This window comes from Liolophura sinensis, chromosome 1, assembly GCF_032854445.1.
Source record: "Liolophura sinensis isolate JHLJ2023 chromosome 1, CUHK_Ljap_v2, whole genome shotgun sequence".
Taxonomy (NCBI): Eukaryota; Metazoa; Mollusca; class Polyplacophora; order Chitonida; family Chitonidae; genus Liolophura; species Liolophura sinensis.
Genome location: NC_088295.1, coordinates 93,880,933 through 93,908,514, shown reverse-complemented (window position 1 = coordinate 93,908,514; position 27,582 = coordinate 93,880,933). Strand labels below are relative to the sequence as shown.

Below are 27,582 nucleotides of genomic sequence, written 5' to 3'. Positions count from 1 at the left end.
TACGGCTGAGACGACAGCGGCTTCCTCTGGCTGACCACTAACCGTCTGTTTACCTTTCTGGACATCGAAGGCGGTGGTGTGGACTTTACCGGCAGGCGAGGAGCCAACTTCTGAATCTTCAAAGTCTACGTGGGCGAGCAGTCGTATCTCAAAGAGAACATTTTTAGAAAAGTCGGGCCTGTCATCAGAGCTAAGAGAGATCCAGCCATTGTCTACTTTTCCCCTTTAAATCATATTTTAAGGCTGCTCGGAAACATTTACAACATTTGCTGTGCATCAGAGTTGTCATATTTCCTGTTTGTTACTTGGACAGTAATTCCTCGTATTACTACAGAAGCAACATTTATCTTTGTTAACATTTTTGTACCGTATGCAATCAATGTAGTGTGCATAACGGTGACAATGTTAGGCCATGGATGGCCGTGACAGTTAGATCTGCTAACGATCTGTCGGACGTTTGGATTAAGAGGTAGTAGGAACTTGTGCACTAACCAGATACACGCCTTGGTGGCAACACCTGACTCATAGCCGCTGAGCGTGTGCGCTAAGCAGATACACGCCTTGGCGGCAACATCTGGTATTGAGGCGCTGAACGTGTGCCCTAACCAGATACACGCCTTGGCGGCAACACCTGACTCAGAGCCGCTGAGCGTGTGCCCTAACCAGATACACGCCTTGGCGGCAACACCTGACTCAGAGCCGCTGAGCGTGTGCCCTAACCAGATACACGCTTTGGCGGCAACACCTGGTACTGAGGCGCTGAACGTGTGCCCTAACCAGATACACACCTTGGCGACAACACCTGACTCAGAGCCGCTGAACGTGTGCCCTAAGCAGATACACGCCTTGGCGGCAACACCTGGTATTGAGGCGCTGAACGTGTGCCCTAACCAAATACACGCCTTGGCGGCAACACCTGACTCATAGCCGCTGAACGTGTGCCCTAAGCAGATACACGCCTTGGCGGCAAAATCTGGCACAGACAATTCCACATAGACGAACTCTGTTGGTTACTCTAAAAACCAAGATGTGGGCTATAACGTTTCCTACATCAAGCAGCTGACACCATGAACACATAACTCTGTTGGTTACTCTGAAGAACCAAGATGTGAACTATAACGTTATTTCCCACATCCACATAATATAGCTTAAACTGCGCTGTCCTGTACGGTGGCCTACAATGTATATAGAACACTTTAAAAGTTTTACAACTTTTTCTTTGGTGTCCACCCGGGTGACATCAGTTCCCACCTGGGAGGAAACCAAGGGAATGGTTATAAAACTGAAAACATGTTTTAAATGTCCAGTATGTGCTGTGGCTACTCCAAACGGGAAGACAGTGCTTAGTCATTAGGATGGACTTTTGTGAAAACTTCATGTTCCGCACTCCTCGTGTCATCATCGGCAGTGTGATTCAGGGGACATAACTGTGTTAATATATCGGCACTTGAGGAAAGCTGAGATTTAGGAATTACCCGGGATATAAGTGTTTGTTTATTTGATTGGTGTTCTACGCCGTGCTCAAGAAAATTTCGCTTATGACGGCGGCAAGCATTATTGAGGAAGGGAAGTTGAGCAGTGGAACCTGAGAGAGACCTACTACCATCCGCAGGTTGCAGATGAGTGAGTGAGTGAGTGTGTGTTTGGGGTTTAGCGTCGTACTCCAAATTAAGACTTTCTGGCTGGCAATTGAGTGAGTGAGTGAGAGCTTGGGGTTTAACTTCGTACTCTAAATTAAGACTTTCTCGCTGGCACTTCAGTGAGTGAGTGAGTACTTGGGGTTTAACGTCGTACTCCAAATTAAGACTTTCTGGCTGGCAATTGAGTGAGTGAGTGAGAGCTTGGGGTTTAACTTCGTACTCTAAATTAAGACTTTCTCGCTGGCACTTCAGTGAGTGAGTGAGTACTTGGGGTTTAACGTCGTACTCCAAATTAAGACTTTCTGGCTGGCACCTGAGTGAGTGAGTGAGTGCTTGGGGTTTATTATCGTACTCCAAATTAAGGCTTTCTGGCTGGCATTTGAGTGAGTGAGTGAGTGAGTGAGTGCTTGGGGTTTAACGTCGTACGACTGGCACTTGAAGATTGACATATACTTCATAGTGCATATTTAGAGAGGCCATATGAGAATTTTTTGAGCAAAAAATTCGTATTCGTCAATGGAATCAACTTTTCTGCATTTTCCAAGAATAGCTGAAGTTATTTTCTTTCAATAAATATCAAGCTCGGGCCTGTAGTATTTATATTGAGAAAATGATGCTGAAGACTGAACAAGTTATGGAGTGTCTTGCCTATTACATTTTAGATACTTTATTACTGATTATGAATGTGCAGACAAGGCTAATGTTTTGTAAAAGGTATTTAATTGGTCTATTCTAAAATAAAAAGCAAAAATTTAATGGCATTTTCGCTGATCTTCTTTGTTTTTGCCATAAATCTCCGGTGTGGTATTCTGAGCATCTTTTTTCTTTCAGAGCTTACGACCGCATGAACTGAACATATAGCGCAGACAAGCGCAGACAAGGCTAATATTTTTGTAAAAGGTATTTAATTTACCTGCTGTGCAATGCGACCTAAAGCCAAGTAGTTTTGAATCAGCGATGGACGAACGGATAGCAGATACTGGTCTCAGTGCAGTGTAAACCACACTCGGAAGTTACTCGATCAGCCACAATACCACTCTGATTTAGGCTAAATCCTGTTACAAAAATTACATTTGCATTCATTGCTAATTATGGTCATAATACTCTGCTCACGTGACCTGATACGTCATGATGTGCGCAGGTATAAACACCTGCAAACAAAGGTGTGACAGAGCTGTTTCTGTGCCGTGCATGTGGATTTTATGTCGCACTTAACAATTCAGTCACATGATGTCGAGGAGTCATTTGGTGTGTGTACATATATTGTGTCTTCTTGTGGCAGGGCGAGTCCAGGCCGTCAAAGTGCAGCCACCACTCAATTATCACACGGAAGACTCTAGGCATGACACCACATCCAGACACACATAACCCACACCAGACCAATCAGTACTGTTTCGTTGCTCTAACCTCTCAGTGCGAGATAGGGTAGTATTAAACTGTGAACTGTAGAGACAGAGATGTTGTTTATGAGAACAAAATAATGTTTGGAGGGAGTAACGTCCCGAAAAAAAAAACAAAAAAAAAAACACACACAACAAAAAGCTGGCTAAGTGTGCTGGTTTACCACGGCTCACAGATACCTGGTTACGTGTGCTGGTTTACCAGTGCTCACACATACCTGGTTACGTGTGGTGGTTTACCAGTGCTCACACATACCTGGTTACGTGTGCTGGTTTACCAGTGCTCACACATACCTGGTTACGTGTGCTGGTTTGCCACGGCTCACAGATATATGGCTACGTGTGTTGGTTTACCAGTGCTCACAGATACCTGGCTAAGTGTGCTGGTTTACCACGGCTCACAGATACCTGGTTACGTGTGCTGGTTTACCAGTGCTCACACATACCTGGTTACGTGTGGTGGTTTGCCACGGCTCACAGATACCTGGCTACGTGTGCTGGTTTACCAGTGCTCACAGATACCTGGTTACGTGTGCTGGTTTGCCAGGGCTCACAGATACCTGGTTACGTGTGCTGGTTTACCAGTGCTCACACATACCTGGTTACGTGTGGTGGTTTACCAGGGCCCACACATACCTGATTACGTGTGCTGGTTTGCCACGGCTCACAGATACCTGGCTACGTGTGTTGGTTTACCAGGGCTCACAGATACCTGGCTAAGTGTGCTGGTTTACCAGTGCTCACAGATACCTGGTTACGTGTGCTGGTTTGCCACGGCTCACAGATGTATGGCTACGTGTGCTGGTTTACCAGTGCTCACAGATACCTGGTTACGTGTGCTGGTTTGCCACGGCTCACAGATATATGGCTACGTGTGCTAGTTTACCAGTGCTCACAGATACCTGGTTACGTGTGCTGGTTTGCCACGGCTCACAGATGTATGGCTACGTGTGCTGGTTTGCCACGGCTCACAGATACCTGGCTAAGTGTGCTGGTTTACCAGGGCTCACAGATGCCTAGCTTTGTGTGCTGGTTTACCAGGGCGCACAAAGATGTGTGTGTCTACCACGGCTCACAGATACAGGTGGCTAAGTGTGCTGGTTTACCAGGGCTCACAGATACCTGAGTACGTGTGCTGGTGTGTGTCTTTGCCAGGGCACACAGATATGTGTGTGTCTACCAGGGCACACAGATATGTTTGTGTCTTTACCAGGGCACACTGATCAAGGGTAATGAACTACATGGTATAATTTCAGCCAGTGTCAGCAGCGTGAAAACTGATTACAGTTGTCAGTACTGTACAATAATAATAACTCATGTGGTAAATGATTAAAATACTTGACATACTTCAAAATAAATGAAATGTACACTGATACAAAATCTGGAACTTTCAGTCATTCTAGCTGCAATAATCTATACGTATAAATCAACATAACGTCACATACAGCAGTCATGCAGGTACATATAAATCAACATGACATCACGTACTGCTGTCATGCATGTAAGTATAAATCAACACAACAATCATCCACAGGCTGTTTGTGAGTTATACAATACCATATCTATCCACAGGTTGTTTGTGAGCTATACAATACCATATCTATCCACAGGCTGTTTGTGAGTTATACAATACCATATCTATCCACAGACTGTTTGTGAGTTATACAATACCATATCTATCCACAGGCTGTTTGTGAGTTATACAATACCATATCTATCCACAGACTGTTTGTGAGTTATACAATACCATATCTATCCACAGGCTGTTTGTGAGTTATACAATACCATATCTATCCACAAGCTGTTTGTGGGTTATACAATAGCATATCCATCCACAGACTGTTTGTGAGTTATACAATACCATATCTATCCACAGGCTGTTTGTGAGTTATACAATACCATATCTATCCACAGACTGTTTGTGAGTTATACAATACCATATCTATCCACAGGCTGTTTGTGAGTTATACAATACCATATCTATCCACAAGCTGTTTGTGGGTTATACAATAGCATATCTATCCACAGGCTGTTTGTGAGTTATACAATAGCATATCTATCCACAGGTTGTTTGTGAGTTATACAATACCATATCTATCCACAGGTTGTTTGTGAGCTATACAATACCATATCCATCCACAGGCTGTTTGTGGGTTATACAATAGCATATCTATCCACAGGCTGTTTGTGAGTTATACAATACCATATCTATCCACAGGCTGTTTGTGAGTTATACAATACCATATCTATCCACAGGCTGTTTGTGAGTTATACAATAGCATATCTATCCACAGGTTGTTTGTGAGCTGTACAATACCATATCTATCCACAGGCTGTTTGTGAGTTATACAATACCATATCCATCCACAGGCTGTTTGTGGGTTATACAATAGCATATCTATCCACAGGCTGTTTGTGGGTTATACAATAGCATATCTATCCACAGGCTGTTTGTGAGTTATACAATACCATATCTATCCACAGGCTGTTTGTGAGTTATACAATACCATATCTATCCACAGGCTGTTTGTGGGTTATACAATAGCATATCTATCCACAGGCTGTTTGTGAGTTATACAATAGCATATCTATCCACAGGCTGTTTGTGAGTTATACAATACCATATCTATCCACAGGCTGTTTGTGAGTTATACAATAGCATATCTATCCACAAGCTGTTTGTGGGTTATACAATAGCATATCTATCCACAGGCTGTTTGTGAGTTATACAATACCATATCTATCCACAGGCTGTTTGTGAGTTATACAATACCATATCTATCCACAGGCTGTTTGTGAGTTATACAATACCATATCTATCCACAGGCTGTTTGTGAGTTATACAATACCATATCTATCCACAGGTTGTTTGTAAGCTATACAATACCATATCTATCCACAGGCTGTTTGTGAATTATACAATACCATATCCATCCACAGGCTGTTTGTGGGTTATACAATAGCATATCTATCCACAGGCTGTTTGTGAGCTATACAATACCATATCTATCCACAGGCTGTTTGTAAGTTATACAATACCATATCCATCCACAGACTGTTTGTGAGCTATACAATACCATATCTATCCACAGGCTGTTTGTGAGTTATACAATACCATATCTATCCACAGGCTGTTTGTGAGCTATACAATACCATATCTATCCACAGGCTGTTTGTGAGTTATACAATACCATATCTATCCACAGGCTGTTTGTGAGCTATACAATACCATATCTATCCACAGGCTGTTTGTGGGTTATACAATACCATATCTATCCACAGACTGTTTGTGAGTTATACAATACCATATCTATCCACAGACTGTTTGTGAGTTATACAACACCATATCTATCCACAGACTGTTTGTGAGCTATACAATACCATATCTATCCACAGACTGTTTGTGAGTTATACAATACCATATCTATCCACAGACTGTTTGTGGGTTATACGATACCATATCTATTCACAGGCTGTTTGTGGGTTATACAATACCATATCAATATAGACTTCTCAAGATGTTATTCAACATCTTATAAGATTTGTATTATCAACTCCTCACAAAGATCATGATGGTTTTTGTTATTCTATAGTAGACTGCGACGTGATATATGTTAATACCTGGGGGTATAAGGAGAGGTGTCCATTTATGTTATGACAGGAATGAAAGTGAAAGTTAGCCATGTGCTGAACTACTACTAAGGGTACGCACTAGGTAACCGCGCATAGACCTCAGCTATTAACCATGTGTGCAATTCAGTAGCATTATAGAATTTGCAGATGTTTTCTTGGTTGTGGTGTAGAGGGGTTTACCGGATGTAAGCCTGTTTAATGTTTAATACAGCGCGACGGACAGCTCCATCAGTACTCCTTGGCATAGACTGACTAGCCACTGTTCCTCGCTGTCAAGTCATGCACTCAGTTTGAACAGCTGGTGTTAAAAGTGAATGACACACGTCCTGATATTCATTAAAACTGCCGGAGACACAATTTATTTATTTGATTGGTGTTTTACGCCGCACTCAAGAATATTCCACTTATAGGACGGCGACCAGCATTATGAGGGTTATAGGCGGGGCATATCAGAGAAAAATTCCGCGTAGTGCGCCGTTCTCATCCACGTGACAAGCGTCACTTGACAAGCGACAGGGTCTCGCTTAGTAACTCATGGCGGATAAAGCAGCACAGGGGGTCATTCAGCATAGTCAGGTTGTCTGTAAACCTACTCAACCACACGCAATAAATATGAGACTATCACGCGGTTGACATCACCGATGAAATGTACAATTTACAACTGCTGTTCAGAAATAAAGTAGCTGTCTTAAAGGTGGAAAAGCATAACAAATTACTTAAAGTTCAGATGAAATAGTTAGTCGTAAATGTGGTCTTCAAAATTTGTTTCGATTTTTCTTTAAAGAGAGAAAGACACTTGAAAAAAATGTCTGGTTGGGACCACCTTTTGTTATAGGTAGTCTTTGTGTAATAATGTTTTAAAAGAGGATGTAACACGTTTGATAATTATATTTGCACTCGAATTTGACCTCTTCAGCTAATAACCTGGAATATAGTCACATTTATATTTTTAATATATTCATAAACAATATTGTAATTCAGATTAAATGCATATGTTTGGACGTAAACAACAAATTTACATTTAGATATATTTATTAGACGTGCATTTGAACTTAGAACATTATTATCCAAATAAGATAAATACCAAAAGGTGGTCCCAAATACCGACCATACAGAAATATTTTCAAATACCGTTTTCACTTAAAATAAAAATCGACTTATAAAGAGTATATAAGTATAAAGACCATGTTTGCAAATAAGTCTTGGCCCTCTTTCATCTGATTTTGGACTCGCCTTTTGGTTTTCTTCCCTTTTAAGACAGACCAGAAAAAGTACACACCTTAAACACCAATAGTTAATTCTGTGATATTTGTCTTCGTCCAAGTGAACTGTTATCCTGTATTGAAGTCCATGTGCACTACACTTGTATGTTAGAGGTCATCAGAATAGTTAGCTCTAATTTATCTACCGGTCGGGCTTTACATTACAAGTTCAGGACAATTTGTCCACACCTTGAGGTGTATCTGTCACGACCTGTGACTATACGCCCGGAGTTCTGACATGCCTTCTGATCATACAACCAGCCTTCTGTCATGACCTGTGACTATACGCCCGGAGTTCTGACATGCCCTCTGATCATACAACCAGCCCTCTGTCATGACCTGTGGCTATAATCCACATATAGGATATAGCGGAATGGTATACGGGTGCGTGTGTATAGGATATAGCGGAACGGTGTACGGGTGCCTGTATATAGGACATAGCGGAGCGGTATATCTTTATTCGCATGATGTAGGAGAACGGTATACGACCAACTGAAATACATCTAATCACCTTTGGGAGGGTTCATGTTGTAATTAAGAAATGTTATCATTCGACATGTTGAACACTGAGAACGGTGTTGACCACTGCAGGTAATAACTGCTGCTGCTGATAAATCACTACAGCTGTGTCGGGCTATACAAGTACAGCGAGTGGTGACATGATCGTTCGACACTGGATTGTCATATTTGTACAAACCTAATGACAAAGATGCCCGGTGCCTCTTATTTATTATTGTGATTTTAAGTTTGGTGAGATTTCAAAAGGATGAATCTGTAAAGAAAAAACTATGTTCATACAACATAGTCTTTGATGTAGTAAATTCCTGCTTGTATGCATATATATCACACCTGAACCGGTCACGTACACCGAATATACCCCGGCTGTGTGCCTCTGGGCAGTATACCTCGGCTGTGTGCCTCTGGGCAGTATACCCCGCTATGTGTCCCTGGGCAGTATACCCCCGGCTGTGTGCCTCTGGGCAGTATACCCCGGCTGTGTGCTTCTGGGCAATAAAGTACATTATGTACAATAAGTGCATAATAAGTACAATAAGTAAGTACAAATACAATATTGGGGGCCTCTGTGGCTCAGTCGGTTAGCGCGCTAGCGCAGCGCAATGACCCAGGAGCCTCTCACCAATGCGGTCGCTGTGAGTTCAAGTCCAGCTCATGCTGGCTTCCTCTCCGGTCGTAAGTGGGAAGGTCTGCCAGCAACCTGCGGATGGTCGTGGGTTTCCCCCGGGCTGTGTCCGGTTTCCACCCACCATAATGCTAGCCGCCGTCGTATAAGTGAAATATTCTTGAGAACAGCGTAAAACACCAATCAAATAAATAAATAAATCAAATACAATATTCATAGATCCTGTTGTAAAACTCACGCGACTTAAAGCCAAATAGGCAATTCCGAGCATGATTTCTTCTTTCTGAGAAACAGTGCGTGTAGTATCGTATGCAATGAACAGCGCCACACCCACTGAGGTTACCTTTTTAACGTGCCAGGAAGCCTTGAAAATGACTTTCTACATTGTGTCAGCTAAAACTTGTGCTAGCAACAAAAGAGACACGATGCGACTTGGTACATAGAGATTGTTATGGCAGTGCGCGGTCCGCGATGATATATCAACATCTCAGACAACCAGGTCTTTCAACAGACTCTCCCGGATATCCCCATGCCTTCCTGTGTCAATTTACCATCGGTAATCTCATCTGTCATAATATTACATCTACCAGTACATGGGTCTCAAACAAATGTATCATTTGCACCCCTCCTCGTGCCTTCTGTTATCATCTTAAAATGGCAACTCAAATTTAATACGTATCCAACAGTATCTCTTTCCGTTCGTTTTAATGGGAATACCTTTACAAGCATTTTCCATTCCCTAAGTCAGTTATATAGCTTGTCATTTATAAATGAGAAATGCTCATTCATCATTGAAAATGACTGAGCTTCATGGTTACAGTAACACTGATACCTATAGCCAAAAATATCGACATATCGAAATATCAACAAAATTAAAAGGTCTGAACTGTCAAGTGATTTTAGTTGAAATGCAAAAATAGTATTTGAAATAAAACCTTTCCTGTTTCCTTCATTCCACTCTTCACTTTGATCAAGGCTGTACTACAACCCGTACACACGCCGCTAAAGCAGGTCTCATTTCAGTGTAACTCTAATAATTATGTTAATGACGTACTCCCGTGTTTCGAAGGATGCGAATGATATATACAGGTCATCCTGCAGATAACACATGTAATCTATTTCTGTCCGCTGTAAGCAGGACAGAGAACCTTGAACACTGACCTTAACCCAGCTCTTCGCTAACTGGTCAGGAGTTTTTCTGGCCAAGTCAAGCCGGATCTCTCCGCCGCCTAGGGGATTTCCCTGCGCCCATGGTGAATCAAAGACAAGATATCATGTATCCTTATCTGACGTCATATTCCGATTCTTTGGTTGTCTATGGATTGTCGATGTGACGTTTCTGATAGATTTTAGTACAAATAAAGCCACTGCGGACGTTTCCCAACACAGCTGATCATTTCGCTCAGCCATACTACCAACTTGTCCACGATGAACCGAATGTTGGTGATATTTGTCCTCGGACTGAGCATCTGTAGTGTTCAGTCCTTCTTCCTTCATCGTAGACCTCGCCCCTGGGCACCCAACCTGCCATTTGGGCACACGACTCTGGTTCATGACTGGGTCCAGCTAGAATACGACTGGCCCTCTGAGGCTGAGAAACAGAGAGCAATAGCCAGCGGCAGATACATCCCAGAGAACAATGTCTTCACTGGTATAAAAGTCTACAAGGGTCGTATTTTCGTCACCGTGCCGAGATGGAGGCTCGGCGTCCCGGCAACGTTGAGCGAGGTGATTGTCAAAAATGGCCGCCCGGTTCTTAAACCTTTCCCCAGCTGGGAGATGCAGAATCTAAACAACTGTGCCGCCTTCCAGTATGTGATGAGTATGGAAGTGGATCCGAAGACGGGACTGATGTACATGGTGGACACTGGCCGCATCAACACGTTTGCGCCACCGGGCACTGAGACACTGAACCTCTGCCCTCACCAGATCTTCATCTACGACCTTGAGCGGGACTGCTTCGTCCAGAACCACACCTTTCCCGAATCCGTGGCCCGGGCCACGAGCACTTTCCTTAACGACGTTGTCATTGACGACCAAGGATATGTGTTTGTCTCCGACGCTGGGGGCAATGGCGGACTCGTGGTGTACGATTCCAGAAGAGACCGTTCTCATCGTCACGAGCATCCCTCCATGGACGTAGACACGGACCCGGCAGCCAGAACCTTCCCAACAAACACTGGTTACAGCAACGAGACCTATTTCTTTGACGTTCCTATGGATGGAATCGCTATGTCTTCAGATTACAACTTCCTGTACTACTGCGTGCTCACAGGCTTCGACCTGTTCCAGCTGCCCACCAGCCTGGCCCGAGATCCAAACGCTGACATCGGCAACGCCGTGCGAAGCGTTGGCAGGAAGTTGGGTCAGAGTGGAGGAATCACACACGGTGAGAACAACTTGTACTATGGTGTCCTTCCCAGAAACGCCGTGTATTACTGGCCGAAAACTGATGACCAGCGACGCCAAGGTAGACCTGAGCACAGCGTTAGGATGAAAACACAACTGGAACTAGTTCAGGACACCGAAACGCTTCAGTTCCAGGACACGTTTGGCTGGGACGACAGTGGCTTCCTCTGGCTGACCACAAACCGACTTCTTACCTTCCTGGACATGGAGGGCGGTGGTCTTGACTTTACAGGAAGGCGGGGCCCTAACTACCGAATCTACCGCTTTTACGTGGGCGAACAGTCGTATCTAAAACGTGGAGTTCCACTCCGGGAGCCCAGAGAATATAAATGTAGCTTTAGAGTGATCCGCAGAAAAGCCAGACTGGCTTGCAAAAACGAAAGCATCTTAAGAAACATCCAATGTTTCTTCAGAGCTAAGAGAGATCCAGCTATAGTCTACAGCTGCTAACCGTCCGCTGGTATTGTTTTTTGTATGTTTGAATGTTCAACTCTTTTTGCACTTTTTTATGTCATTTAAGTCCCATGTACATTGTATAAAATTCAATTTTAATAACCTCAGAGTTTTCTAAAGAAGCCACAGCCAACTTTGTATATTTTCATGTTTGACTAAAAGTTACTTGACTCTTTGGTTTAGGCCTATATGTTTTTATATAACTTGGCATTGACGAATAAATACTTTCCTCAACACGCACTTGTACATTGGTCTTATGAATTGTCTCATTGCTCGAATTAAACCAAGCTTCTTACATATACAAAGAATAAATTGCAATAAGTTCTTAAAAGTATCGATACCAGGGTCCAGTTTCATAAAGATCACAACCGCAAATATAAGACAATAGTAACGTATAACATATGGTACGACAAATGTACGATGCAAAAAATGTCGTTCGCCGTTTTGTGAAACTAGGCCCTGGAATGTGTAGTATGTTAATGTACAAAGCCGAGTAGGTGTTTGTGGAACTTGCCTCACATCTGAACTACCGGTAATCCATCCAACCACCCAGAACTCCAGTACTACAGACTATGGTTGAGGGAACGTTCTGTTTGTTTATGAATTGGTTGTATGGTTGTTTGGCACCATGCTCAAGACTTTTTCGCAAAATTTGATGGCTGTCAGTTTTTTTGTGTGGAGGGAGCCGGGGTGCTCACGGTGAAACAATAACAATTGCCTAAGTTACTTTAGTCACTGACGAACTTTCCGGCGAGTGACGTACAGATATGTTCAGGATATGTACAGATATATATGTGTATGTACAGATATACATGTGTGTGAACAGATATACATGTGTGTGTACAGATATACATGTGTGTGTACAGATATACATGTGTGTGTACAAATATACATGTGTGTGTACAGATATACATGTGTGTGTACAAATATACATGTTTGTGAACAGATATACACGTGTAATCAGGTAAATCCACAAAAACCGCAACCACAATTACATGCGGTCATAAAACCTATAAAACTGGCTGATCAAGTCCAGCTGTTGCCGACTTCCTCTCCGGTCGTAAGTGAAAAACTCTGCCGGCGGATGGTCGTGGGTTTACCCCGGGCTTTGTTTTTGTTTCCTCCCACCATAATGTTGGCCGCCGTCGTATAAGTGAAATTTTCTTGCGTACAACGTAAAACACCAATAAAAATAATAAATCAAATAAATAATCCCGCTGAATTTCTGTATCTGTCTGATTGTTATTAACGCCATCCTCGAGAATTGGTGCTTATACAATGCTGGTTACGAGTGGAAGAAAACGGAGTATCTAGGAAAAACCAACGACCTTTGGCAAGTTACTGTTGAACTTCCCAACTGTGATGTAACATATAGGTACATCACAGTAGTGGAGGAGAAATGGTCTTCAATGAGCACTAGTTTCTGCAAACTGCCACTCGAGCGTAACCCCGCTGTCGTCGAGGCTCTGGTTTTTAACGCTGTGGTGTATGTTTTTTATCATACAACGGTGTTTAATGATCATCATCTGGGTCACATCGCAACTGTGTTTAATGATCATCATCTGGGTCACATCGCCACAGTGTTTAATGATCATCATCTGGGCCACATTGCGACTTTGTTTACTGGTTATCATCTGGGCCACATGACGACTGTGTTTAATGATCATCATCTGGGTCACATCCCGACAGTATTAATAATCATCATCTGGGTCACATCGCGATAGTGTTTGATGATCATCACATGGGTCACATCGCGACTGTGTTTACTGATCATATGGGTCACATGACAATGGTGTTCAATGATCATCATCTGGCTCACATCGCGGTGGTGCTTACTGATTATCATCTGGGTCATATCACAACGGTGTTTAATGATTATCATCTGGGACACATCCAGACTGTGTTTAATGGTCATCGTCTGGGTCACATCGCGACTGTGTTTGATTTTCATCATCTGGTTAACATCGCGATTGTGTTTACTGATCATCTCGGTCACATGACAATGGTGTTTAATGATCATTATCTAGCTCACATCGCGGTGGTGCTTACTGATAATCATCTGGGTCATATCACAACGGTGTTTAATGATTATCATCTGGGACACATCGCGGTGGTGCTTACTGATAATCATCTGGGTCATATCACAACGGTGTTTAATGATTATCATCTGGGACACATCCAAACTGTGTTTAATGGTCATCGTCTGGGTCACATCGCGACTGTGTTTGATTTTCATCATCTGGTTAACATCGCGATTGTGTTTACTGATCATCATCTGGGTAATATCACGACGGTTTTCAAGAATAATCATTTTGGTCACATCGCTAGAGTGTTTAATGATCATCATCTGGGCCACATCGCCACAGTGTTTAATGATCATCATCTGGGCCACATCGCTACAGTGTTTAATGATCATCATCTGGGCCACATCGCGACTGTGTTCAATGATCATCATCTGGGCCACATCGCTACAGTGTTTAATGATCATCATCTGGGCCACATCGCCACTGTGTTTAATAATCATCATCTGGGTCACATCGCCACAGTGTTTAATAATCATCATCTGGGCCACATCGCGACTGTGTTTAATAAACATCATCTGGGTCACATCGACTGTGTTTAATGATCATCATCTGGGCCACATCGCGACTGTGTTTAATGAGTGTGTTTAATGATCATCATCTCGGTCATATCACGGCAAAGTTTAATGGTTACAGGCTGGATCCAGCCAATGTTATCATGACAAATTATTTCAGCCATTGACTCAACACATGACGAGACATTTTACTCAATGACGCCTAACACCCACTGACTGAACACTTGACAAGACATTCCATCAACTGGCTGAACACCTGACGAAACATTTTATCCAGTGACCAATCACCTGACAAGACATTTCAGACAGTGACTAATCACATGACAAGACATTTCAGACAGTGACCAGTCACCTGACAAGACATTTCAGACAGTGACTAATCACTTGACAAGAGATTTCAGACAATGACCAATCACCTGACAAGGCATTTCAGACAGTGACCTATCACCTGACAAGACATTTCACACACCTAGCAAGACACCTCTTCTATGAACTAAGAACTATGACACTAACTTGCCCAGCGATAGTATACTTACATCGTGCTATCAAGTTCTTGTGTCTTCCAGTGAACGCTGTGTGTGCAAAGTTCAGGTATAAAATTGGACTATCAAACTGTGTAGCTGACATTCGCTGAAATGTACTGAAATATCACAAATTGATCAAACTTATTCCATTAAACAGAAATACCCTCTTCCTTGTGAAACTGTAACCCTTTTAGCTTTGCAAAAGAAATTTGTACTTTTAAAAAGCTATCTGGCCCATTGCCCGGATGTACACTGAGAAACTTCACAGAAACTTCTCCGTGTTAGTTTACTCAGCTGATATCAAAAAACCTAAGTCAAATTATTCTTTGATTCTCCATATTAGATTACTCAGATGATTTCAAATGCCGAAGTAAAATGACTGTGATTCCCCCTGTTAGATTACTCAGATGATTTCAAATGACGTAGGTAAAATGACTGTGATTCCCCCTGTTAGATTACTCAGCTGATTTCAAATGCCGAAGTAAAATGACTGTGATTCCCCCTGTTAGATTACTCAGCTGATTTCAAATGCCGAAGTAAAATGACTGTGATTCCCCGTTAGATTACTCAGCTGATTTCAAATGCCGAAGTAAAATGACTGTGATTCCTCCTGTTAGATTACTCAGCTGATTTCAAATGCCGAAGTAAAATGACTGTGATTCCCCCTGTTAGATTACTCAGCTGATTTCAAATGACGTAGGTAAAATGACTGTGATTCCCCCTGTTAGATTACTCAGCTGATTTCAAATGCCGAAGTAAAATGACTGTGATTCCCCCTGTTAGATTACTCAGCTGATTTCAAATGCCGAAGTAAAATGACTGTGATTCCCCCTGTTAGATTACTCAGCTGATTTCAAATGCCGAAGTAAAATGACTGTGATTCCTCCTGTTAGATTACTCAGCTGATTTCAAATGCCGAAGTAAAATGACTGTGATTCCCCCTGTTAGATTACTCAGATGATTTCAAATGACGTAGGTAAAATGACTGTGATTCCCCCTGTTAGATTACTCAGCTGATTTTAAATGCCGAAGTAAAATGACTGTGATTCCTCCTGTTAGATTACTCAGCTGATTTCAAATGCCGAAGTAAAATGACTGTGATTCCCCCTGTTAGATTACTCAGCTGATTTCAAATGCCGAAGTAAAATGACTGTGATTCCCCCTGTTAGATTACTCAGCTGATTTCAAATGCCGAAGTAAAATGACTGTGATTCCCCCTGTTAGATTACTCAGCTGATTTCAAATGTCGAAGTAAAATTACTGTGTGATTGTCCTTGTTAGATTACTCAGCTGATTTCAAATGCCGAAGTAAAATGACTGTGATTCCCCCTGTTAGATTACTCAGCTGATTTCAAATGCCGAAGTAAAATGACTGTGATTCCCCCTGTTAGATTACTCAGCTGATTTCAAATGCCGAAGTAAAATGACTGTGATTCCCCCTGTTAGATTACTCAGCTGATTTCAAATGCCGAAGTAAAATGACTGTGATTCCCCCTGTTAGATTACTCAGCTGATTTCAAATGTCGAAGTAAAATTACTGTGTGATTGTCCTTGTTAGATTACTCAGCTGATTTCAAATGCCGAAGTAAAATGACTGTGATTCCCCCTGTTAGATTACTCAGCTGATTTCAAATACCGAAGTAAAATGACTGTGATTCCCCCTGTTAGATTACTCAGCTGATTTCAAATGCCGAAGTAAAATGACTGTGATTCCCCCTGTTAGATTACTCAGCTGATTTCAAATGACGAAGTAAAATTACTGTGTGATTGTCCTTGTTAGATTACTCAGCTGATTTCAAATGCCGAAGTAAAATGACTGTGATTCCCCCTGTTAGATTACTCAGCTGATTTCAAATGCCGAAGTAAAATTACTGTGATTGTCCTTGTTAGATGCCAAGCTGATTCAAAATGACGAAGTAAAATCACAAGATCATCTGATAATTTGAACACGATAATCTGACAAAAACAGCTGGCGGTTTATATGGTTATACAGCATCGTACTCCAAACCCACATTCTGTTATTTTATTCTGTTTGATTTCGAGTGTAGCCGTGTGCCCATTTGACATTATCTTGCCAATACCTGTCTAAGATCTCTTGAACAGTTACCTCGGAAATGTGCAATTACGACAACCTTTGAAAAGGCCCTACTTTAATACACAAAATCTCTAACTTTTACACATCTAATCTAATTTATTTATTTGATTGATATCACTCAAGAATATACGACGGCTGCCAGAATTATGGTGAGAGGAAACCTGTATTGGTGACATCTAACCTAATCGTCAAAAACTTGTAGGCTACTTGTGTTTTTGTAATTGGTGACGTCGGACACATTTGTGCGGCCCATTTCAAGGACTATCCTAAAATCCAAAAGACATTAAAGACACAAAAAACATTAAAAATAAAACAAAATTTCTTATCAGTTTATTTCATTTTAAAGTATCGAATCTAATTTGTTGATACCTGTATATACAAATAATGCTTTGCAGATCTATATACGTGTATTCATGACTGTTCTCCTGTGCAGCATTGGTTAGGGAACAATTGGCGGGACTGTGGGTTCTAGCGGGTGGAGATTGCCGTACTCCGCGGATTGTAAGTAGGGTGCCGAGGGCGGGGGGCTAGGGGGGAGGGCCGGAGGAGAAGGAAAACTGTGAATCTCCACATAGCGCTCAGAGCTCACGGCTCCAGGAGTAGAGTACACAGGCTCGACACTAGAGGGCGTTTTGGTGCGTCGCTTCCGGTATAACCATTGACAGCGTGAAGTGTAATTATATCTGTAAAAAGGCGAGATAAAGATTTGTAACCTAGCACAACACCACAATATCAACATTTGTTTAGCAGAAATACTTCCATTACACAGAGCAGAACAATCACATGGAATATATGCCATTATTGCATTAACAACGAGAAAAGTTACATTTAAATTATTACTTCCTCAGGATTTTCCCGTGGTCCTGCAGCATTGTTAGAATTTACAGACTATAAACAGTCAGCGCGTCAAATACTGTGTTATATTTCATTAAAGATGTTAGATTTGTGAAAGACAAAAGTAGTCTGTAACCACCACAAAATCTGTCATCCAAAATAAGAGAACGAATCGCGGAAACACACAGATTAGGTTTTTATCTCGTTAACACTTATTCAGAGTGTGCTTTTTACATTTGATAGTGTCTGAGGGTAACATGTCGAACTTTATCCTACCTCTGTGAGCTAGAATGTACGAAAGAATTAATATAGCCCAGGATGACCACATATCATTGTAACAATTATAGAAAGGGACACCCTCGAAGACCAAACTATAAATATGAGAGCAGGGCTCAGAACTGGCAATGGAGATAGAAAAAAAACATCCCATCTGTTGTTAACTGGCAGTGAGGGAAAGAGAACTAACGTTTCTGGTACAGAGAGTTATTCCCCTTGTTTATACTTGATGGTAAGTTTTGTTCTCGCTTCTGTAACAGAGCCTGATTTTGGACTAATTAGGTGGCATTTCAGAATTTGTTGTAGTCTTGGACAAAAAACATCGGAGTTTATACATAAGCAAAACTTCACACTGCGCACTTTTATGTTCACACTAAAACTTGTAGTGCGTTATACCTTGACTTATATCCAACTACAGCACAAACAAAACAGAATACACTGAATTCATTGAGACTGTCCTCAGAAAAAATAACGGCCTGTAAAGGAATGTCATTGCACAAAGCGCCTAACGAGGGCCTAACAGCCGAACAGGCAAAATTCCACTGGTTTCATCTGGATAAACATATGGAGAATGCAGCGGAAAGAGAACACAGTCCATGCTAACATGCAAGTGACCTTGGGAAGATGTAGAACATCGTAGAACACTGTTGACTGATGGGGAAATTCTGAGAGCAGATCTTACCTGAAGTAAAGGAACACGAGCCCACACCCCCAGAGGAAGACGATGAGCGCAGCCACGGCAACTATCACAATCTGATCTGAAGGTAGCAAAGTCAAACATTTCAACTTACCCATTTTAGTGAGGACTTTTCTGCCATATCGTCACTGAGATGATCTGGCCTTTACACCGTATTCTGGTATTTGGGTCAGATGTGCATGTACCTTTGTGGCAGGCAAACAGAAAATTTGGAAAATGTAGGCTACAAGCATAGGCCTGCTGTAAGGAAACCATTTTCCTCTAAATGACCACGGGTCTTGACAACAATCCGCCAACGCGTATTCCATATTCTGAAATAAGGTCGGTATAGATGGTACCTGTCTACTCAAGACAAACCGCTTTGATTTGTGAGTTTTTAATTTGTGATTAAATCTTTAATCTGTTAATTAACAGAAAGACAAAAGAAATTAAAGAAACACAAATGAGACTAGGATATATTTGAGAGAGGCTTGTTAGGCCTTCACAAATATTGTACATAAAGTATAAACGAAAGGAAGTGGCAATTAAGGGTTTCCTGATGTCAGATATATGTAAACTTGTTTTCCGCCATACCTCGGTTCATACTGAGTATAGACCAACAATAAAAGGCTCAAAATAATCGCTATATCAAGCACTGAACAGATACAACATATGTAAAATCACCAGTAATTAAGATTAATCTACTTATGATCAAAGACAATGACACAATGACATAAAACATGCAGACCTCTTTGTGTTTCTCACATACCTGTACAAACTATCACGTAAAACAGCCCTCGTGTGATAATATAGGGCATCCCACGTGTTTTTTGAAAATATTATATTTTACATTATTATCTAAAACAGCTAAAACAATGTAATGGGCATAAACCGTAAAGTTTGCATTTTGAATTTGACCCTGTTATTGTTAGAAATTTCCACAAATGAACATAAACCGTAAGCTTTGGATTATGAATTTGACCCTGTTATTGTGAGACATTTCCAAAAATGTGGGGAGGGCGCCCTAGAGGGATGCACAAGGCTTGTTTTGTGTCATAGTCTGCGCCATTAAGTTTAAAATTTAGAAAGTTCTTACCAGATAATGCCATATAATTAGAAGGATTTAATTAGGTTACAGGCTTAATATGATCATTATACTATATGTGTTCAGGGGATTATTTGGATGGGTTGGTTGTTGTACAGTGTAAAATAGAGGTAAAGATACAGTCAAATACAGATAGGCACATTTTCTCAAGACGTACACATAGGATATAACAGCACGCAGAAAATGTACCTTAATGGTACGATCAAAGGGTGAACATAAGACTGCTCTCGTTGCCTTATTGGTAGAAGGAATAATAATATTTATGGTTGACTATATGTATGTATTTATACCCCATGTAGATACCTTCAAGGGAATGCCCACTGGATCCTATCTGGGTGGTACTCCTAAATCCTGCGAACAGAAAACAACACAAATACAATATATCCCCGGAAAATCAGGGGAAATCAGGGGAAACTTCAACCATCCGCAAGCTGCCGCAGACCTTCCCACGTTCGGCCGAAGAGGAAGCCCACATAGGCTAGTTTCGAGCTAAACACACAGCTGTCGTATTGGTGAGAGGCTCTTGTGACATTGCACTGCACTAGCACGCTAACTACTAGGTCACGGAGGCCCCATTTGATATTTACAAATCAGTTGTATTTATTAATACATTATTTCTTCTACCTTATCCTACGTGGAGTTTTCCACCTATGAACTGTTATGTGGAACAAGGGTGACATGAGATACCTGGTTGAACAGACATGGACCCCCCTCCAGGTTGAACATCCGAACCTGAAATACATAAATCCTCAGTATAGACATAACGACAACAAATCATCAGTATAGACATAACGACAACAAATCATCAGTATAGACATAACGACAACAAATCATCAGTATAGACATAAAGCAGTTGTGGCTAAGCCAATTACAATCTCGTCAAACCTCGTCTGGAAATGTTTTCCATAAACAGAAGGGCACACCTTACCACAGGTGAATGGATATATATATCCTCATTCGCTATTCTTAACTTTGATTATTTTAACTTTTATGAAAAGCAGTTTGACTACCATTCCCAACTGACCAATTTAAAGCTAACAATCCCATTTGCTAACCGATTCCCAGAAGCAATCTCACTGGCTAACTAATTTCCAAGAAGCAATTTCGCTGGATTGACCCATTTCCCAACAATCAGTGCCACTGGCTGGTTAATTTAACTGGGCGGAAGGAGAACCGCCTGTGCCGGGTTGACGTCAGATCGAAATCTACCAAGAGGCTTTGGACTGTGACAGAGCAAGAAATACTAGTTTATCGTGTAAAATGTAGGTGTACCTGAACCAGAGCAGGCGTAGATGACTCTAGGCGTCCCCGGGTAGTGCCCACAACACTTGTATTTCAGTCGTTTGGGTATGTCAATAGTGTCAATATCACAGGAAGTGCGGCCAGAGCAGTTCTCCTGAAGTAGCTGCATGGCATAGCCATAGCCTGGGCAGTAGACGGACTTGAAGTACAGCAGCCCGTTATTGCCACACTGGAGGGGGCCAACAGGGTTACACGGCAGGTACTGTAGACTATCTGACCCATCTGAAGAGGAAGATATGGGAGGAGAGATAGCAGTTAGGACAACGGGGACGGCTGGTTACAGGACTAAAATCCCATCTGGACAGGAGGATAAGAGAAGGGATACGTCAGAGTTAGGACAACAAGGACTTCTGGTTACAGGACTAAAATCCCATCTGGACAGGAGGATAAGAGAAGGGATACGTCAGAGTTAGGGTAACAAGGACTTCTGGTTACCGGACTAAAATCCCATCTGGACAGGAGGATAAGAGAAGGGATACGTCAGAGTTGGGAAAACAAGGACTTCTGGTTACCGGACTAAAATCCCATCTGGACAGGAGGATATGAGAAGGGAGACGTCAGAGTTAGGACAACAAGGACTTCTGGTTACCGGACTAAAATCACATCTGGACGGGAGGATAAGAGAAGGGATACGTCAGAGTTGGGACAACAAGGGCGCCTGGTTACAGGACTAAAATCCCATCTGGACAGGAGGATAAGAGAAGGGAGACATGAGAGTTAGGGTAACAAGGACTTCTGGTTACCGGACTAAAATCCCATCTGGACAGGAGGATAAGAGAAGGGATACGTCAGAGTTAGGACAACAAGGACTTCTGGTTACCGGACTAAAATCCCATCTGGACAGGAGGATAAGAGAAGGGATACGTCAGAGTTAGGACAACAAGGACTTCTGGTTACCGGACTAAAATCACATCTGGACGGGAGGATAAGAGAAGGGATACGTCAGAGTTGGGACAACAAGGACTTCTGGTTACAGGACTAAAATCCCATCTGGACAGGAGGATAAGAGAAGGGAGACGTCAGAGTTAGGGCAACAAGGACTTCTGGTTACCGGACTAAAATCCCATCTGGACAGGAGGATAAGAGAAGGGATACGTCAGAGTTAGGACAACAAGGACTTCTGGTTACCGGACTAAAATCCCATCTGGACAGGAGGATAAGAGAAGGGATACGTCAGAGTTAGGACAACAAGGACTTCTGGTTACCGGACTAAAATCCCATCTGGACAGGAGGATAAGAGAAGGGATACGTCAGAGTTAGGGTAACAAGGACTTCTGGTTACCGAACTAAAATCCCATCTGGACAGGAGGATAAGAGAAGGGAGACATGAGAGTTAGGGTAACAAGGACTTCTGGTTACCGGACTAAAATCCCGTCTGGACAGGAGGATAAGAGAAGGGAGACGTCAGAGTTAGGGTAACAAGGACTTCTGGTTACCGGACTAAAATCCCATCTGGACAGGAGGATATGAGAAGGGAGACATCAGAGTTAGGACAACAAGGGCGCCTGGTTACAGGACTAAAATCCCGTCTGGACAGGAGGATATGGAAGGAGAGATGTCAGAGTTAGGACAACAAGGGCGCCTGGTTACCGGACTAAAATCCCGTCTGGACAGGAGGATAGGAGAGAGGAGACGTTACAGTTAGGACAACAAGGGCGCCTGGTTACAGGACTAAAATCTCATCTGAATAGGTGGATATGGAAGGAGAGATGTCACAGTTAGGACAACAAGGACGCCTGGTTAATGGACTAAAATCTGACCCAAATCTATTACATTTTATAACAATTCCCTGCAGACCGTCATATGTGTGGAGCTTTCCTTAATACCACGCCACACAACAAGGATATAATAATGCACAAGATTTTTAATAATAATAATACCAAACGCAGTGAGGAAAAGGAAATCCAATGTGGAATTGTTGAGATGTGAACACATTACAATGTGTAATATTAATAAGCCTTAGACACAAATTATTCCCTCTTGAAATGATTTTTAATATGAAACATAAGCTTATATACATGTGCCCAAACACCAATACCAGACGCGATACAACAGACAGTCATGTGTTTGTGCCCATGACAAGATTTCTGGAGTCGCACAACAATTGACCTAACAGTTTGTCGAGTATTTAAAATTAGATAACCGCCGTAATGAAGATAACCGCCGCAATGAAGATAACCGCCGTAATGAGGAACCACCTTTCTGAAATTATACTTCTTTATAAAGAACTAAAATTTTGGGTGGAGACCAGAATGTTACACTACAGACAGATCAATGACCAGAATACGAACCACAAGCGGCCAGAATACGAACCACAAGCGGCCAGAATAGGAGCCACAAACGGCCAGAATACGAACCACCAGCGGCGAGATTACGAACCACAAGCAATAAAGCTATGAGAACAGAAACTTGTTGACTTGACATAATGCCTGTTTTATGATGACAAACACGAATCCCAGATTTATCTGTTCTGGATATCTCTTCCTACTAGTATATCCGCATTCTCCGGCTATCAGTTTGAGACATTAAAAACTTGTCGTATTATCCTGCCAAAATCCAATAGCTATTTGTCAAAAACGTTTATCACTAATAGATTACAAGGGACAAATTTTCACCAGTGCTGACGTGTAGCGGATATGGCGATCATTAGGCAGCACCAATTGAGAGAGCACGACAGATTATGAGGAACAGCCCTTGCGTACAGAACTTTTATCTTAATTTGCCCATTTAGTGACAGTGACAAAATGAGGCTCATTTTATTTCTAGCAAAGGGCTGGATGCGGTGGTTGATCTGTATGTATATAACCAGTACATCCCTAGAATTCCACTTCCCGCATTAGACTGCCATACACATTAAGTCAGTGAGGTGCACAAAGTCAGAGCAAGAGGAAGTCCCTACTTCCATGTAAGCCAAAAGATCTGTCAGTTAAAAAACTCACAGCTCATTGTCCTCAGTTTGAAATAAAGATTAATTACTAGAAATGTTACACTCGGTTTTCTGTTTTCATTAACAACTAGAAATTTAACACTCGCTATTCTGTTTTCATTACAACGCTTTTCCAGGCTTCATAGGTAAACCTGTCTGAGTTACTTAAAAGTGAATCAGCTTGTCTGGGCTATTCCTACAGTTAACAGAGAATCCACTTGTCTGAGCTATTCTTACAGTTAATAGAGGATCCCATTGTCTAAGTTATTCTTACAGTTAACAGACAATCCCCTTGTTTGGGCTATTCTTACAGTTAACAGAGGATCCCATTGTCTAAGTTATTCTTACAGTTAACAGAGAATCCCCTTGTATGGGCTATTCTTACAGTTAACAGAGGATCCCATTGTCTAAGTTATTCTTACAGTAAACAGAGAATCCCCTTGTCGGGGCTATTCTTACAGTTAACAGACGATACCCGTGCCTGGGCTATTGCTACAGTTAACAGACAATCCCCTTGTCTAAGTTATTCTTACAGTTAACAGAGAATCCCCTTGTCTGAGCTATTCCTACAGTTAACAGGGAATCCCCTTGTCTGAGCTATTCTTACAGTTAACAGAGAATCCCCTTGTCCGGGCTATTCTTACAGTTAAGAGAGAATCCCCTTGTCTGAGCTATTCTTACAGTTAACAGAGAATCCCCTTGTCTAAGTTATTCTTACAGTTAACAGGGAACCCCCTTGTCTGAGCTATTCTTACAGTCAACAGAGGATGCCGTTGTCTAAGTTATTCTTACAATTAACAGGGAACCCCCTTGTCTGAGCTATTCCTACAGTTAACAGGGAATCCCCTTGTCTGAGCTATTCTTACAGTTAACAAAGAATCCCCTTGTCTGGGCTATTCCTACAGTTAACAGGGAATCCCCTTGTCTGAGCTATTCTTACAGTTAACAGAGAATCCCCTTGTCGGGGCTATTCTTACAGTTAACAGAGGATCCCATTGTCTAAGTTATTCTTACAGTTAACAGGGAACCCCCTTGTCTGAGCTATTCTTACAGTTAACAGAGAATCCCCTTGTATGGGCTATTCTTACAGTTAACAGAGAATCCCCTTGTCTGGGCTATTCCTACAGTTAAGAGGGGATCACTTTGTCTGGGCTATTCCTACAGTTAAGAGGGAATTCCCTTGTCTGAGCTATTCTTACAGTTAACAGACGATCCCCATGCCTGGGCTATTCTTACAATTAACAGAGAATCCACTTGTCTGGGCTATTCTTACAGTTAACAGAGGATCCCATTGTCTGAGCTATTCTTACAGTTAACAGACGATCCCCGTGCCTGGGCTATTCTTACAGTTAACAGAGGATCATGTATTTAATGACTGATTATTAGCTACTTTGCCCTTCTATTGCTTAGTATCTATCCTGTAGGCGGGTCCTGTGGGTCTGTATGGATTAATAGAAATCAAATCAAAAGTCAGATCCAAAAGGATCAGCTTGTCTGAGTTATTTCCTGTACTAAGAGATGATCAGCTTGTGTTGGCTTTTTCATCCGTGAATAACGCAAACGATTTTCCAGTTCCCTATTGAGTAAATAACTAGCTGAAGAATAGATTTGTTCTCAAGACAAAACCTCAGAAGTTTGGGTTCTGGGTGGTGCAGGTAGGAACAAGAGGAGCATTCACTAGACACAGGCTATTCCCTCTCACCCCAACGGCAGATCGGGGCAGGGGCCCGATGTACCCGCATCCAGCCCGACGAGGGCTGACCTACATGTACCCATGAATACGGTTAAGCAGCGTACCCACGCGAGCTGAAGTCTATAATTCAATCCAAAGACGTTACTTTGTGTGGTTTGCGCACCGTAAGATGTTTACGGCTGAATTTGTTAGAAAACCATTGAATGCTAAGTCATTCATAAAGCAAAGCCAGTGACAAACAATATCAAGTAAAGCGAAATAGTGTGACAGGCTACCGTTATCTGTTCTGATATCTGATATTTCTCTCTCCTTTTTGCTGGACATTCTGCCTTTTTTACATTATGTTGACATCACAATATCTCTCATATTTTAAGGCTGTCTTTTCCTTTCTACCATTTGTAGGCAGGACGTGCTATATGGACCGGTACCATGTAAACACATAGTTTCTGACTGCCAATACCTATGTCACACACAGCACACAACCTTACTACTTACGGACTATGAGTGTCCAGAGGAAGAGCTGGAGACAGGACTGAGGTGGAAAGTCCATGCCCGAGCCAGCTCTTGTATACACCGGGGCGCCGAGGGTAGAAGCACGTGCGCGTTTGAAGGTCTTCTTCCCCTGGGGTACAGCGGGTCTCTTCACAGTCATGGCCAGTGGTTACGGTATCGGACCGTGGACTAATTGTGTTTGATATAACCCAACTACAGTGCCGTGAGTCATTTATGGAAAGTGTTGGTTGATATAGCCTGTTTTCCGGCTGGTGTTGTATACCGAGGGATGTCGATGTGACTGTGTTTTGTGCCCAGCGTCACCGTCTCCATAGCCAATGCTGGTTAACAGCAGGTTGCCCCCCTCACCCCAACCCGACGCGTCACTCAAGCTGTGAGAGGCTGAAGAGGGGACGGGATCATTCACTGTGGAGCCGGTCGCCCCCGTTACTGGGTCAGCTGCTTGCTGCTGATGTGGATATATAGGGCTGATACACTACAATACGGCTGTCAGTTTCCTCCCCGCGGAGTCTGATATCTGTGTCACACGTGGATGAGAGGAAATTCAGCATCAGCTTACAGTACCTCTCCACAACCTCCTGGCGTTACCATGTAGGAAGAGCGGTAACTTACAGTGACTGATGAAGTTATGTGAGTAAAATTGCTGTGTGTAGTGGTTAAATACGAATGTGTAGCCGATGCCCAATGGCATCCATGTCAGTCTGTGCTGGATGTACGTATACAAAAATAGGTGTGGCCACTTACTGTCAAGTCAGTATACTTTTTAATCTGAATGCATTAAATGTAGCCATACGTAGTTAGTGGTGTGTTTGTGTGTTTATTTATCTGATTTGTTTATTTGATTTGTGTTTTACGTCGTACTCAAGAATATTTCACTTATACGACAGCGGCCAGCAATATGGTGGGAGGAAGCCCGGGGGAAGCCCAAGACCATCCGCAGGTTGCTGGCCGTATTGGTGAAAGGCTCCTGGGCCATTACGCTGCACTAGCGCGCTAACCAACTGAGCCACCGAGGCACCTTTGTTTACCTGATGGTTTCCCAGTTAAACCTTCGATACTGACAGCCGAGAGCCCAAGTGTAAGTGAGATACTCTTGAACACGCC

The 27,582-nt window shown here is 42.3% G+C and overlaps 2 protein-coding genes across 2 annotated transcripts; one reads left to right on the top strand and one right to left on the bottom strand.

Moving 5' to 3' along the window:
• Positions 1 to 10,504: 10,504 nt before the first annotated feature.
• Positions 10,505 to 11,935, top strand: LOC135465868 (protein yellow-like). The gene has a single exon (XM_064743237.1). It carries the CDS (start codon positions 10,505 to 10,507, stop codon positions 11,933 to 11,935), a length of 1,431 nt encoding a protein of 476 aa, XP_064599307.1.
• Positions 11,936 to 17,461: 5,526 nt separating this feature from the next.
• Positions 17,462 to 26,816, bottom strand: LOC135482051 (uncharacterized). The gene is made up of 6 exons (XM_064761880.1): positions 26,461 to 26,816; positions 21,317 to 21,568; positions 20,732 to 20,776; positions 20,348 to 20,395; positions 18,946 to 19,021; positions 17,462 to 17,836 (listed from the first exon to the last, which is right to left on the bottom strand). The coding sequence occupies exons 1-6, from the start codon at positions 26,615 to 26,617 to the stop codon at positions 17,593 to 17,595; spliced, it is 822 nt and encodes a 273-aa protein (XP_064617950.1). The 5' UTR covers positions 26,618 to 26,816; the 3' UTR covers positions 17,462 to 17,592.
• Positions 26,817 to 27,582: the final 766 nt, after the last annotated feature.